General features: G+C 36.0%; 1 protein-coding gene across 2 annotated transcripts in view; it reads right to left on the bottom strand.

Moving 5' to 3' along the window:
- Positions 1-4,916: 4,916 nt before the first annotated feature.
- Positions 4,917-15,672, bottom strand: part of DNAJC10 (DnaJ heat shock protein family (Hsp40) member C10) — a 52,197-nt gene continuing 41,441 nt past the window's right edge. For both annotated transcript variants that reach the window (XM_007083876.2, XM_007083877.3), the window contains exons 17-23: positions 15,359-15,514; positions 14,272-14,405; positions 13,129-13,182; positions 12,719-12,866; positions 9,296-9,415; positions 7,355-7,459; positions 4,917-6,037 (exon numbers count right to left, since the gene is read on the bottom strand). In XM_007083876.2, the coding sequence (XP_007083938.2) occupies positions 6,026-6,037; positions 7,355-7,459; positions 9,296-9,415; positions 12,719-12,866; positions 13,129-13,182; positions 14,272-14,405; positions 15,359-15,514 (729 nt within the window). In that variant the 3' untranslated portion in view covers positions 4,917-6,025. The remainder of the gene's footprint in view (positions 6,038-7,354; positions 7,460-9,295; positions 9,416-12,718; positions 12,867-13,128; positions 13,183-14,271; positions 14,406-15,358; positions 15,515-15,672) is intronic.

Genomic DNA, 15,672 nt, shown 5'->3' with positions numbered 1-15,672 from the left:
AGACAAGTATGACTGGGAAGGGTGGTTCCACTAGGGTGCAGGAGACAGGGCTTGGTGTAAGCAAGTTAGGGAGCAAGTTCCCTGGGTACTACACTGGTTACCACAGGTAGCCCTGTGCTTATGCTGAGTGGAGTGAAGGAAATGGCTCTGCCAGCTCCTTTATTCCTGGAGAGGTCTCTCTGTGAAGGCTGCCTCTTTGCCACATAGTCAAAGATGAACTAACCTCCCTATTATGTGCCCCATGTTCTCATTAGATCGCTGTTTCCACACTGTATGTCCATAGGCTGTTTGTCCTTCCTTTCCTCCAGGAAGTAGTCCCAATGTCCTCTGAGCTTTCCCAGAACCAAACACACTAACCTTTAACACTCCAGGCTTTAAGTCCCATTGGTTGTAAGAACTCATGAAATTCAGGCCTTCTCACATTCCAAGCCAATTGCTATAGGGATTAGTTTTCCCTGTTAGTCTCTTGCCCTTCCCTGGGACTCTGGCTCCCTCCTTACTGCAACAGCCACAATCCATTTCTCTCCCAAGCTGAATCTCCACACTTCCTACCTTCTTTTATGTGGCCTCTTTTCTACCTTTAGTTGTGGAGCATTATCAGCCAGTCTTCAGATTGATTTCTGGGGTGTTTAACGACATATGATAGCTATGTCGTTGTGTTCATGGGACATGGTGAGCTGAGGGGACTGCTACTCTGTTGTCATCTTCCCCTCTCAGATTGTTCCTTTTTCTTAATGTAGGTTTTTGACCACTATAAACTTACACTGGAACTGCTTTTGTTGCATCTCCTAAGATTTGGTAGGTTGTATTTTCATTTGTCTCCAGGCATTTTGTTTGACCAATTGATAGTTCAGTAGCATGTTTAGTCTTCACACATACATCATTTTCCTCGTTTTTTTTTCCTTGTATTTTACACCATCAGAAAAGATACTTGATAGGATTGAAAACTTCTTAAATTTATTAATATTTGTTTTATAGCCTAACATATGATCTATACTGGAAAATGTTCCCTGTTCATTTGCAAATGTCTATTCTGTGACTTTTGGGTGGAAAATTCTGTAAATCTGTTCATCTGGTCTAATGTTTTCTTTTTGATTTTCTGTCTAGATGACCTATCTACTGACGAAAATGGGGAGATATACCCTATTATTGCTATTTCTACCTTTAAGTCTTAACATTTGCTTTATATATTTAGTTGCTCCTAATTTAGGTGTGTAATTGTTGGGTTGATCCCTTTATCATTATATAATGAGCTTGTCACTTATTACAATCTTTCTCTTAAAGTATATTTTGTCTAATAAGCATAGCCAGATCAGCTTTTGGTTTCCACTGGTAACAACTTCCTTCTCTTCACTTCTGAGCTAATGTGTGTCCTTAGAGCTGTAGTGTTTCTAGTAGGCAAGCAGGTCATTGGGTGTTTTTTTAATCCATCCAGCTATTCTATGCATTTTGAATGGAGAATTCATTTATATTTAATTATTGATGGGGAAGGCCTTACTGTCATTCTTAATTGTTCTCTGGCTGTTTTATAGTTCTCTTGTACTTGCTCTCTTGCTGTCTTGTGAGTGTAGATATTAATTTTATTCTATTCTCGTTAACTTTTGTGCATTACAGGTTCTACTATGTGATCACCATGAGTCTTACATAGAACATCTTTATATACATCAGTCTGATGCTAACAATTAAATTTTACCCTCCTACAAAAACTACCCTTTTACTCCTTTATTTGATGTCCGAATTTAAGTCTTTTTAGTATGAACAATTATAGTTTTATGACCTTTGTCTTTCAAACTTTATACCAGATTTATAAATGATGGAACCACCAGCATCACATTAGAGTACAGTGATTTTAAGTATATACTTTGGCCAGTGAGATTTATATTTTCATGTTTTGTATTGACTAATTAATGCCTTTTCATTTCAGTTTGAGTCCCATTAATATTCCTTGTAAGGCTTGTCTAATGGTGATGACTTCCTTCAGCTTTTGCTTATCTGGAAGACTCTCACTTTTAATTCTGAAGGACAGTTTTCTGGGTGTTCTTGGTTGGCAGTCTTAAAGTTTCCTCCTTGTTGTGATATTGCACCAGGGGATGGGGTTAATGATGAGATTGTGCCATAGCTTCTCTTGCCCACTCCAGTGTGTGTATGTGTGTGTGTGTGTGTGTTCTCATTTACCTGATGTGTAAGAGTCACTTGGCTGGTGTCTGGATTTCTTTCAGAGGGAATAGTTTTGTACATATCTGTATGTTTAGTGTGTCCATGGAAGAAGGTGAATTCAGGAGCCTATCTATCTCATTACCTTCTGTTGGAACCGATACATATATTTTAGTATTTTACCTCCTCACATAAAATGTTTGGAATAGCAGTTATTTAATGAAGAGTTCTCTATCAGTAATTAACATGGAAAAATTTTTCATAGACATCAGCACAGATCTTTTTGAATAGGTCTTTTGATCTTTTTTGAAGAGGACAGCAGGTACTAAAGAATGATCAAGTGATCAGACAATGCAATGAACTGATCAAGATACCGTATCAGCTAGTCTGGCATCAGCCTCTAGCTGTACTTTGGGTTAATCACCTTTCACAAAATGGATCCAACTCCTTCCTAACAAGGGGACGGGGTGACAGGATATGAATCTAAGTGCAAATCTGTTAAATATAAAAGAGACTCAAGTTGTGAATTACTAACATTTTTAGATATGATAATACAGTTCTATTTAGCGTGGTGGTTGACCTGTCATTACTCTTACTGAAAATAAGGTATTCACCAGAGGAATCTGGGTGTATTTAAAAGTTTCAGTATATGGGGTGCCTGGGTGGCTCAGTTGGTTAACGTCCAACTCCGGCTCAGGTCATGATCTCGCGGTCTGTGAGTTCAAGCCCCGCGTCAGACTCTGTGCTGGCAGCTCAGAGCCTGGAGCCTGTTTCAGGTTCTGTGTCTCCCTCTCTCTCTCTGACCCTCCCCTGTTCATGCTCTGTCTCTGTCTCAAAAATAAATAAACGTTAAAATAAAAAAAAAAGTTTCAGTATATGTGGAAGTAGCATATTACTACAAAGATCATTTCCTTTTCATCTTCAGAATCACTTATAGGAATCACTATAGAAAATTTAAAATGCACTTTGTTAATTTAAACTTTGTACTATTTAACAGGATGGACGAAATAAGTCTAATTTAAGACATTTACCTGAGTTTGGTAAACCTATGGACTAATTATACAAAAATTCTCTTAAAATGGCTTAAAAATATTACCTCATTAAAGACTTACATAAATGTAAATGTGTCCCATGGGAAACAACACAGCAATTCTGATAACTGTACCTAAGAAAATGCCTGCTTTGAATACTGTTAGAAAATGCAAAAATTTAAGGAAAACTTTTACCATATAAAAATAATCTCATTTTTTTTTTATCTTAATCATATACTTTAAGTAAAAACGATATAAAAGACCTTAAATAAAATTTGAGTAATTGGGGGCGCCTGGGTGGCTCAGTCGGTTAAGCATCCGACTTCGGCTCAGGTCATGATCTCGCGGTCCGTGAGTTCGAGCCCCGTGTCAGGCTCTGTGCTGACAGCTCAGAGCCTGGAGCCTGTTTCAGATTCTGTGTCTCCCTCTCTCTCTGACCCTCCCCCATTCATGCTCTGTCTCTCTCTGTCTCAAAAATAAAAAATAAACGTTAAAAAAAAAATTAAAAAAAAAAATTTGAGTAATTGGAATAAGTAAGCACATTAATATAAAAAACACAAACTCCAAATTTCTTATAGTCACATATTTAAATGTATCTAATTTCCAAATACAGATGCCTGATAGAATACTCCCTGGTCTGCCAGATACGGTGCTGTGATACCCAAGGCCAGCTGCACACAAAAATGGTGTTTCTGAGAGAAAGGGCATGTTTTATCAGGCACTCTTCAGAGTGCTCTACTTACATGGCTGTTAAAACCTTTAATTCTGCCAGCTGTTTTCGACACTGAGATGACTGTAGACGATAGCCTCCTGATGGATACTGTAGGATATATATATATATATATATATATATACACACACACACAATTTAACATGACTACCAGCAGCCCTGGCTTTAGAGCCAATTCCACAGGCACATACTTAGACCAAGTTACAGGATACATATTGTTTACTAATTTTTTTTTTTTACTGCCTAAAATGTTTCTTAAGTCTGGAATTATATGTATGGGTAGTAGTTTAGGTACCTTTAAACCTGTTTATGGGTTCACTGTCAGAACTGTGAATTATAGACACACAGGAGACAGGGACCATCCCTTGGATTCCTTTTACATATGCTTCACTGTCCAGCACAGTGGTATTCAAAGAATTGGTACATTAATTCAATAAATATTTACCAAGACTTCTTTAGGTCTTTGATTTTGACATTCTTATAGAAGCAAGCCAATTTTGAAAGATTTCTAGGCAGTGAAAATTTAATAAATGAAAGACTCTTGCCATTACTGATCATAATTCAGAAAGGTTGAATTAAGGTTAGAAGTGGTGGGTGTTCTGAAACTGCCCACGTATATGATGTGGAATCCAAGGTTAGGACTCCAAGGATACAACTGAAGCAAAACAGGAGAGAATATGAGGGATTGGGTTAGATTTGAAAATAAAATCTGTTTTTGTAGAAATTACAGTGATAAAATTATGAGGAAATATTGGGGAAGGAGATAAAGTAACATTAAAAAAAAATAAAACGTTTCCAATATAATAAAGTAGAATCCTAGTAAGTTTTTGAGAAAACTGTTGTTGTTTAATTCACTGACCTCTTTTGATCAGAATTTTTACCATTCCATAAACTCTCAACTGTAACTAAATAACTGCACTTTACTGACAATGTTTTGTGAAAATGCGAGCAAAAACTTCTTTGATTCTTTTAGTCTGAACAACCGAGAAATTAAGAGATCCCATCCTTAGATTTATATAATTGATTTTCTTAAAAAAATAAGTTCAGTTATGACAATATTTATCTGGAAACAGCAGCCTCCAGCAGCAAACTAACAATTGGAATAACCACAATGTCATTATGAGTCATAGTGAAACAAGCCTGCACACTTTTTGTATCTGAGTAACAAATCAGACAAGAGTGAAAAACGTCAACTATGGGGAAGGCAAATAGAGGATCTACATCAAAACAAAGTCCAAAAGGCAAAACCATAAATATTAGAACAATGCTTCAAAAGTCAATTGCTATCACAGGGAAAACATTTATGGAAGCAATTCAGAAAATAAATGAACATAGATCTTTAAAATATAGAACTCTAAATACTGATATATTTGGGATACTCTACAGTGCCCAGTTAATAGCTATAAATATTGTTTTCCTCAGGTATTTCTAGATGCTGTAGAAATCTATTGGATTTATTGTTAAAAATTTTTTCTCAATTGTGAAAAATTAAAATCAGTTCTTCAACCTTTAGAAAGGAAAGAAAAAAGAAAATCTCTTCACTATAATACAGCATGAAAATAGGGTATCTGCTTGTCACATCGTGTGTTTTTTTTTAAAGAAACTATGGTCAGAATCCATTTCACACGATCTTTAAAACAGGTAACTAAATGCCAAGTTTTTCTTTTCAGGCCAGCCACAAAACTTGAGGGAATAGATCCCAGACATGTATGTACATGACAGAGCAGGCTGCTGTTTGAGCCAGCCAGTTTTAGTATCATTTCCAGGGGTCAGCAATCTATGGCCCATGGACTGAATGGCTTGGCCTGTTTGTGCATGGCCCTGAGCTAAGAACAATTTTTAACTTTTTAAAGGGTTGTAAACAAAGCAAACAAAGGAATATGTGACAACTGTACATGGTCTACAAAACTTAAAATATTTACGATCTGGCCTTTTACAGAAAAAGCTTGCAGACCTTTCATTTATACTAATGTTGTACAGAATTCAGACAGTGCAATTCCAATTCCAATGTTCATTTATTCCGACCCAGAATGCAGCAACGTCCTAAAGAGGTCTTCTTGATGTCATTTGTTAGAATTCCTTTTCTCTTTCTTCTTCATCTTCATCATCATTAAAGTTCATCCTACAATAATGTAAAAGTGATTGAAAAAAAAAGTATGAATTTACATTAAAATGTTGGTTACTTTATAGTACTTTATCTTTTAAAAAATAATTTAATGGATCACCATATGAAATACACCTTGCCTAAATGTAACAATGGAAAGGAAAAGGGAGATCTCTTAGTTCTTACCTGCTCATGCAGATACTATCAATTACAGTTTTACAGTCATATTTTGGTACCTTTCTAAACTGAATTTCAATTCTGATATTCTGGCTATGACTAATAACATTTTCTGTTTCAAATGCTTTTTTTTTTGTTTTTAAAATTTTTTTAATGTTTATTTATTTCTGAGACAAGAGAGAGACAGAGCATGAGTGGGGGAGGGGCAGAGAGAGAGAGGGGGACACAGAATCTGAAGCAGGCTCCAGGTTCTGAGCTGTCAGCACAGAGCCTGACGCGGGGCTCGAACTCACAGACTGTGAGATCATGACCTGAGCTAAAGCTGGACGCTCAACCGACTGATCCACCCAGGTGCCCCTCAAATGTTTAACTTAAGATAAAAGTCACACTTTAAAACCTCTTGAGGAAGCGAAAATAAATCAAAACACCAGAAAAACATTTTTGTTCCCTAAACCCAAGGAAATAATTGTAACCATCTCTTTCCTATCTTTTAGATTTGGATAAAATGTAACCCTTGATACAGGATGTAAGGCTTTTTATACCGGAGTGTGCAGTTCTAATATGGTTCTATAAAGCCAGACATCTCTAGCCCTCCCCTCTCCAGAATATGCGCTGGTTCTTTTGTTCTTCTTTCACCTTATAGGGAAACAATCCAAGAAACTTCTATGTCATTTTATTAAGTTCCACTCAGAAAGCATTCCAGCATACACGGACTCTTTGGTCTGTTTGTATGTCCTAGAATGACAATGACTCAGAAAAAATGAACACTTCTTCCAAAGAATAGCAGAGGTTGCGCTGTTTGATAAAATTCTAGGAGGGGCTGAAATGAGTATGGGTTCTGATACATCCTGACTATACCAAAAGAAAATCTGCTATGCAAAGTATGTTACGAGGCTCCAGTGTATTTATTCCTAACAAGTCAATACTTTACATTTTAACAAAATCTAAATAATTTATGGCCATAGTTCACTATGTTTTAAATGGTTGTACTTGTGCAAATTTCTACACTTTTCAATATACAGAGGTTACATTCTGATTGTCCTATTTTTGAATTAAGAAATTTCAACTTTACTATTTTTTGAAGCTTCCATTGTACCTGTTTATTGATAAATATACAGTATAAAGCTGGCTGAAGTCAGCTCTAGATTTAGTCCTTACCTTATCTCTCTTTCCATGATTTTGAAGATTTTTCAATTTTTCATATATTAAGGTAGCAATCTCTTTTGCATCTCTGGTATCTATTTGCTCTCCCCAAATGTTTCTCTAAAATAAAAAACATTCTTCTTATAATCTTTTAGGTGTCTAATCAAAACATGACATTTGCATCTAAGAAACTTGATTATTCCTTAAAGTTCTAAATGTTTAAAAGTCAAATTTCTTCAAGGAAATAATGCTACAAAGCAGTTAACTCATAATTTACTTAAATATGATACTGTTATGAACACATTTAAAGTATTTCCTTGGAAAAAATGCATTGCCAGCTCTAACTAATCTAATCTAATTCAAAACAACTAAAATATAAAGAAAAGCCATCCCCCAGAGGACTCAAATCATTCTAATCTTATACATATGTCATTGGCACAGTTAAAATCCTGACCAACTACAACACTAGAAAGTAATGTGTATCTCCTGGTTTTTATCTGCCCACAGTAGGAAGGTGGCTGAAAAGCAGTGAAGGGGGCAGGTCAATATATCAAGCTTTACTTTGGATCTGGAGTCATTTGCTTCCTGCTTCCTAGTGGGAACTCCACACTATCTGTTAAGATCTTGCTTTTGTGTGTACCTGCCCACCTGGTCTGTACTGCTGTTAACTGCAATCATTATTCTGCTTTGGTTTTCAAATCTGGTCTGGTCTTCTGGATGCCACCTGTCTCGGTTTGTACAGGGATATTTTGGTGTCTAATGTCCTCAGGGCTCCTCTAGACACATGGTAACATCATCTTTTCAAAGAGCTCCTTCTATGGCCAGATAAATTCTGTGACTGCTCATTATATTGATACTTTGCTTACATCATTCTACCTGAGACCCCTACTTACGCTACCCATTTCTCAGCTATTCTGAGAATTAGAAAGCAGAGCTAGTGATTCCAAAGGGATGAAGTGAATTCAGATCCTGATATAAGCTCCTTTACTCTCACTGAGATGTTTACCCTAGGCTGTTCTTAAGACAGAATTAGCCTCTTGGACCAATCAAAGTCCTTCATTGAAACATCTAGTTGACAATTCTAGACTTCTAAAATCCATCTAATTTCTTTAACTCTATTTTAAAATATAATTTCCAATAAATAACCTGACGTGTTAAGCTGATACTCCTTCTCAAAAAATATATTTATTTGAAATGTTTTACCATAAAACATGAATACATGGCAAATCCTTATTTATTTAATTACAATTCTATTGTCAAAAATATCATTCTTTTACTCAGGAAGATAGCAAAAGTCATGAGTATTTTCAGTTAGCAATTACAATGGTTGAAAGATATATGCATTTATATAAATGATAGTAGAGGTTATCGCCTGAGTTTTAAGATCCATTGGTAAATGTCTAATTTTCTTTTTGGGGAAAAAAAAAAAAAAAGCATATTGTCAGTGGCCCAAAGAAGGGAGTTGTGATCAAGCCATGGACCCTAACTTTTATTTTGTAGTCTAAACCACTAATAAATATTCCTCAAGACAAATGTTCAGGTACTAGTCTACTTCAAAAGTATGATAGTATTCTTTTAATTTTTTCCTTTCCTGGAAAAAATAATAATAAAGGTAACATGTTAATTGTATAAAAGTAGAAAATATAGAACTTCACAGAATATAATTATGTTGACTTCTCCACTCGGAAAAAACTACTCTAGTATCCTGCTATGTGTCTTTAGTAGTTTCTGTAATTCATTAGTATAAAAATTTTAAGGAGTGGATCTTATCAACTTTGAGACAGAAAAACCTTTGAAAATCACTTGATGTATATGTGAAAAGAAGCTTCAGTAATATGCAATAAAATAAAACATGACAAAGGAAGGAGAAGCTAATGAAAACCTTCACACTAATAACAAACCTTTTCAACTGGGTCTGCTAAAAGAAAGGCACATACGGGAACGCCAAATACATACCTTTGCTTTTTCGTAGGGATAAAATTTAACAGTTGGATAGGCTCTGATACCAGCTTTCTGGCATGTTTGAGCATAAGCCTGACAGTCTACTTTTCCAGCTTTCACTTTTCCTTTAATCATCTGAAAAGAGAGAAGTGGGGTTTGCCATTCACTGTGGCATAAACTATTTTGGCAACCACAAGGCAACATGATACTAAAATTTTCCCATCTTTGTAATAATAAAGACTTATTTCAAAAACTTAAGTTTTAATCCTTTCCATACTAATAAGATTGCTTCCAAATTTTTTAGTGGCTCTTATCAAGAAAAACTCCTTCCTGGTCCCCATACCTTGTCCACCACACCACAAACTCCTGATTCTGTCCTCAAACACCTTCTCCCATTCTCTGGTCTCACCTGCTGAGGTAACACTCTTCATTTTGCAGAAGGCTGTCGACACCTATATTCTCCAGTTCCTCTCTGTCAGGTGTCTTACATGCTCTTTGGGGTATGTGCACGTGGTCAAAACAGGATTCTTTTCTTAATTGTACTGGTTCCTCTAGCTACCTCCTTGCTTCTTTTTTTTTTTTTTTGAGGTTAGTCTTTCATTGCTTTTCTTCCCTCATCATCTATCAACAGATTTTAGTCTAGCTTCTGTTTTTACTGCTCCCTCCACTGAAATTGCTGTAAGTTCTGCAGTGACTACTTGACCAAACTGAATGGACACTTTTCAGTCTTAATGGGTACCTGACATTGCTAAACATGCCTTTCTTTTTTCTTTCTTGGCATTTATCACTATTCTCTTAGCTTTCTTACTCCTCAGGCTGTACTATCTCATTTCTAGCATGGGGACCTCTTTCTACACCTGCCTCTCAAATTATAGTATTTAATCACAGTTGCATCTATGGTGAACACTTTTTTCACCGTAAGCAATCTCCCAAGGGAGATTTTATATATAAATGTGCCGAGATGTGCTGCCTAGCCCAACCTCCCCTGATTTCACACTCACCTATGTACTGGCCTGGTCAACTAAATAAGCATCCTGCACAGATGATTTCCAACACGGATCCTTTCCCTTTACCTACTCTTCCTTCTGTCCTACTATTCCCTCATTCAAGCCAGAAACTAGGGTCATCTTAGACTTCTTTCTCTGTCATACTTACCACAATTAATTGGACATTAAATCCTATTCTTTTATCTCTTTTACATTTGTCCCATTCTTTCTATCACCATTACCTTCATCACGGTTCAGATAACATCTCTCACTTCAGGACAATTAAAATACCTTTGCTGCCTCTAGTTTTGTGGCCAATGCCGGCTTATTCAAGAGGGGTTAGGGCAGCAGCAAAGCTGCATGCAGAAACACACTTATACTGAAGGTCAGAGAAATTTACAAAATATTTATCTTTAACATTAGTTGACTTGTATCTTCAATTGCTTATAAAGGAACACCATATTGTTTCTGGTGCTCTCATATCGTTCTCTGGCCTTGCTGGCCTGTGTACAGTTCCATCCAAAGTGCTCTTTCTAAAATGTAAAATGGATCCTACCATATCCAATAGTTTTCCCCTAGTGCTTATACAGAACTTATTCTGAACAATATGAAATCACAAAGAAAGAGGACCAAACCTTCTCCTCCTCAATTATTTACTAAGCCTGAGTTTTTGCCATTCCCCTTCTGTGTTTACACTCTGGTAGTCTGGACCAACAGTGAAGTTGACCGAACATGCACCACTCTCTTGCATCCCTGCATCTCTGCAAATACTGTCCTCTCTGCTCGGAGGACTCTCTAGCCAAACTCCTGGTCATGTGCCAGACTCCTGGTCATGTTGTAATTTTCATCTCAAATCCCAAGTTTTCGGTGGAGCCTTTTGTCTTTTCCTGGCAAGACTCTTTTTTCCTCCCATGTCCTTGCTCCCCTCTCATTTCACTAGAGCAATGATCCTGCTGTATTAAATGTATTTATTTGCATGGTATCTTCCCACTAGAATAAAACCTCAGACATGTAACTTTTGTCTTTCAATTTCTATAGCTCTAGTACTTAGCGTAATGCTTCTAACCTAGTGCTTAGGATTTGTTGAATGATTTTTTTCATATTTAATAACTTTCTGGCATATCCAAGATATAGGTGTGTTATAAAATATATAACTAAGCTAAGTTTTTCAGTATACAAGGGAATGAAACCATTTTGTTAGAATTACTGGAGAAAAAGGAAGCACAAGAGGAAAAGAAGATCAAGTAAGTGGGAAAGATGAAGAACTTAATTGAAGTATGATCCAATAACAAATAATCTTTCATGACACCTAGGAGCTTTGAAGTCCCTTTGCTAAAAAATCCTGATGGGTTAGGATTGTCAGCTTTTGCTTTAGACTGGTGAAACTGGAGCTTTCTCATTCTAAGTGAGTGTTTTGTAGCCCAGGCAAAGCTCCCTGAAGCAAGAATGCTAACAGTCTGGATTAGGTCATTAACAGGATGATGGGGACAGAAACAAGAAAAAATTAGACTGTATTCTGTTTATGCATTCAGTTAAATTTTATAAGCATTTCCTGAGTCAGACTCAGATAAGACCTGTACCTTGCCCTCAAGAAGCTCCAGTCTTATGGAGGAGATAGATATCTAAATATTTATTCACTGTGTAAGTACACCAAATGGAGTACAAGACATCAAAGTGACACTGAGAAGGACAGAGAATACAGAAGTGCCAATGTAGCTGGATTTTGTAGGATAAGGAGAGAAAGATTCAGATGACTAATAACGAAAAGGCATTTTAGAGAGAGGGAACAGTATCTGCTCAGCAAACCTGGAGTATTTTGCTGTGTCTGAACTGTGAGGTGTGGGGTGGTGACAGAGATAAAGCTGAAGAGGTAGGAAGGGTCCCACCAGAGACCTGCAATCAAGGTTGTAAGTCAAGAAACTTGGCTAACAGGAAGCCAGAGAAGGCAGTATTTTAGCAAGATCAGCAGGGCAGAACTGAATAAGGCAGACTGCCAATGTGAGACTCGTTAAAAGGCACACATGAGAAGTCTGGAAGAGATGAAGAGGGCTTGAAGAGAAAGGCTAGCAGAGGGCATGACGAGGAGATGACAGATTTGAAAGGCACTTAAGAGGCAGGACAGGATCTAGTGATGGGCTGGTGGGCAGCAGAGTAATGGTGGAGGAAGGAAATAGGGAATAAGCAAGAGAAATGAGTTGTCTCTAATGGTTAGATGATGTCATCCATCAAGATAGAGATGTTAGCCAAAAGTATTAATAAAGAAGGAAGAAATCTACCACAAAGATGATACTCATAGAAATGAAATGGGATTTTTAAAAAATTCACAGGAAACTTCTTAGAAAAAAAGAATCATATATACCTTTACCTAATTATTTTATCTAATTTTTAAATAATCTAATTTTTAAAACATGCATGTAACTACAACTTACTTATATAGATAGACAAGACTTACCCTAGCCAAAAGCTCAAACTCTGGAGCAAAATTTTGGCAAGGTCCACACCAAGGAGCATAGAAATCAACCACCCAGTGATTTTTCCCTTGTATAACTTTTTCATTGAAAGTCTGAGGCGTTAGGTCTATGGATGCTTGAGGTAAAAATCTGCGGCAAGGGATCAAAATTACTTTTCATTATATGAAACCAAGGAAAACGTCTAAAATATAGCAAAAGTTTCTAAGTTAAAACTGACTTCAAAGAATGACAATAAAGCACAACCCTATCTTGGTAAATTATAATTCTTTACTAAGTAGTTTAAAATGTGAGAGCCTTAAAAAACTTACAGTAAATTTAACTGCAGACATAAGACGAAGGTAAATAGCACTGAATCGATTTTATGCAATGATGCATATTTTTAATTACTCACCCTAGACCCCAAATCCTCAGGGAATAAGCATCTCTATTCCAACCATTGTAACTACTGAAAGAAGAGCAAATATGAAAGTTGTAAATACTATTTCCTATTATTGGATATGTTCAGAAAACAATCTCATTGCAGCAGTTTAAAAGTTTGACTGACTACTTAGCATCTCTCTTCTCAGTTACACCTAGCTACAAACGCTGCTTACATGGCTTCTCAAATACATTTTTCTCTAGTCTTGATGTTTTTTTGTGCTCCAGGTAGTCCTAAATGTTTAGCTGCCTGCTGGACATCTCCTATAGAAGCATGGGAATGGTGAAACTCAAAATGTCCGAGACTTCAGTTTCTGAACATTTACTCTGGTTATTATGTCTATCAAATTCCTACATACTTTTTAAGACCCATGTCAAAAGCCACCTCATAAATGCAGCCTTTCGTGATTTCCTCTCATAGTTGTGATCCTTTCCTTCTTTGAAATTCATAGTCTGTTTTTACTTTTCAAAGAATATTCCTTATATTCTGCCTTGCACTGAGTTGTCTACCTCAAATACCATGTGGTGTTGTAGAAACAAGTATGGGCACTGACACAGACCTGGGCTGAAACCCCAAGCAGCAGTGTGACTTGGGAAAGTTAACGGAAGGTCTGTGGATCAGTTTACTTATCTGTAATAGTAGGAAAGGGTAGTAATTCTTATTTCTCAGGGTATATGTGAGGACCAGTGGAAATAATGTGAGCAAAGGATCAAGTACAGTACCTGAAACCAAACACTGACTTAATAAATGTTAGTACTTCCTCTCTTTATCTTCCTCTATACTGGAGTGCCAGCTTCATGAACATTGGGATTGTTCAATTCTTTTTTTTTCATCTTCTGAGGTTCTCCTTAGCACACTATCTTAAAACATGGTGGACTCCCCAAAAATGTTTGTTGGGTTAACTTTTATTTAGTTAAGATAAACAAATAAATAAGCTTTAAAAAAAAAAGTTATTTATCTCTACACCCAACATGGGGCTTGAAGTCATGACTCCAAGATCAAAAGTTACATGCTCTTCTGGCTGAACCAGCCAGGAGTCCCTAAGATAACTTTTAAATTTTAACTGTCTAAATAAGTGGTTATAATAAATGTCTTTAAATTTTAGGCAACACTTACTGATACTGAAAAGCTTTATTTGATTTTTGGGGAAAAAATCTTATCTCAGGGTATCTCCGAACATTTTCTTGGACACAAAAAGAATGATACTGTTGGCAGTCTATACTGCCCACATTGATCAGTCCAGTTAATGTCTATAAAAGAGAAAAAGGAGAGATAAAATAGATCAAAGTGATAACAATAAAACTACCTCCATAACTATGTTTACAATAGAAAAATCATCATTTTGAGATGGTTCTTATATTATTTACCAGTGATTTTCACCAAATAAAAATGGGTAAGGGTTTAAAACATAACAGAATATATATAGTAATGAACTGAAAATGTAACGTTGCAGTTAAGACCTTACTACAATTACTGCAGATTAAATAACAGATTTCATACGTGTACCTTATGGGGGGAAATGAAGTATTTCTAAAACTTAAGTGTTAGAAACCAGGAACTAACGAAGACCTCTGCAATGGTATTTCAAAGAGTTATTTTTCAAATAGAGACATGCATTGCAGCACACTGACTCATGCTTGAATTTAAAAATTTTACTGAGAAGAGCACAAAATTGTATTATCTTAAATGTTAAATACTAGAAATCACTTTTAACTCTTCCATTTGTTCATTTTTTCTTAGAAATATAAAAGTTGATTTCATTTTCCATTCTCATATTGAAATAACTTTTCCCCAATCTTTCATGATTTATAACACTATGTCTATTTGTAGGAAATCTTAAAATTCCAAATGTTTTACTGATCAAAGCTATTTTTTAAGTCCCACAATATTGTGAAGAAAATGTATTGTTAAGCTCTAAAAATAAAGGAGTAGAAAAATTTTAATAGAAAATAAAGGGATCTTTGGGTTGACTTTGGCAGAAATTTGGTCAGATACATACCAAACAAGTGACACAGGAAAAAGTAAGGGTAGATTATTCTATACCATTCACCTATCAGACAGAAACAGAGTTGAAATCTAAGTGGTGTAATTAAAGCTATTGGGAGTGATAATCTAGAGGTGAGTTCATCTCCGTTTTAAAACAATTCTGTTAAATACACATTAATGCTAAATGTTAAGATTTAAATAAACTACTGTACTATACCCGGGCCATTCTTTTCCACTCTGGCATTAGGACTTGACATGGATGACACCATGGAGAGTAGAAATCAACCATCCAGACTTCATCATGTTTTCTTTGTTTAACTAGTTCACTGAAAGTGGTGGGTGTCAGGGAGATCACTGAAGGATTCATAAGATCCTAAAGAGAATTTAACTTTCATTATAACTGATATAAAAAGGTATTGATACATTCTTGACAAACTGTTATCACTTAGAAAAGTTCCTGGTTTATTTTTGTTTCTGTTTTTAATTTTAGAGAGAGCACAAGTGGGGGAGAGGGGCAGAGGGAGAGCCAGA

The sequence above is a fragment of the Panthera tigris genome, chromosome C1, assembly GCF_018350195.1.
Source record: "Panthera tigris isolate Pti1 chromosome C1, P.tigris_Pti1_mat1.1, whole genome shotgun sequence".
Classification (NCBI taxonomy): domain Eukaryota; kingdom Metazoa; phylum Chordata; class Mammalia; order Carnivora; family Felidae; genus Panthera; species Panthera tigris.
The sequence above is the reverse complement of the archived record's forward strand: the minus strand, read 5'-3'. Positions and strand labels throughout refer to the sequence as shown.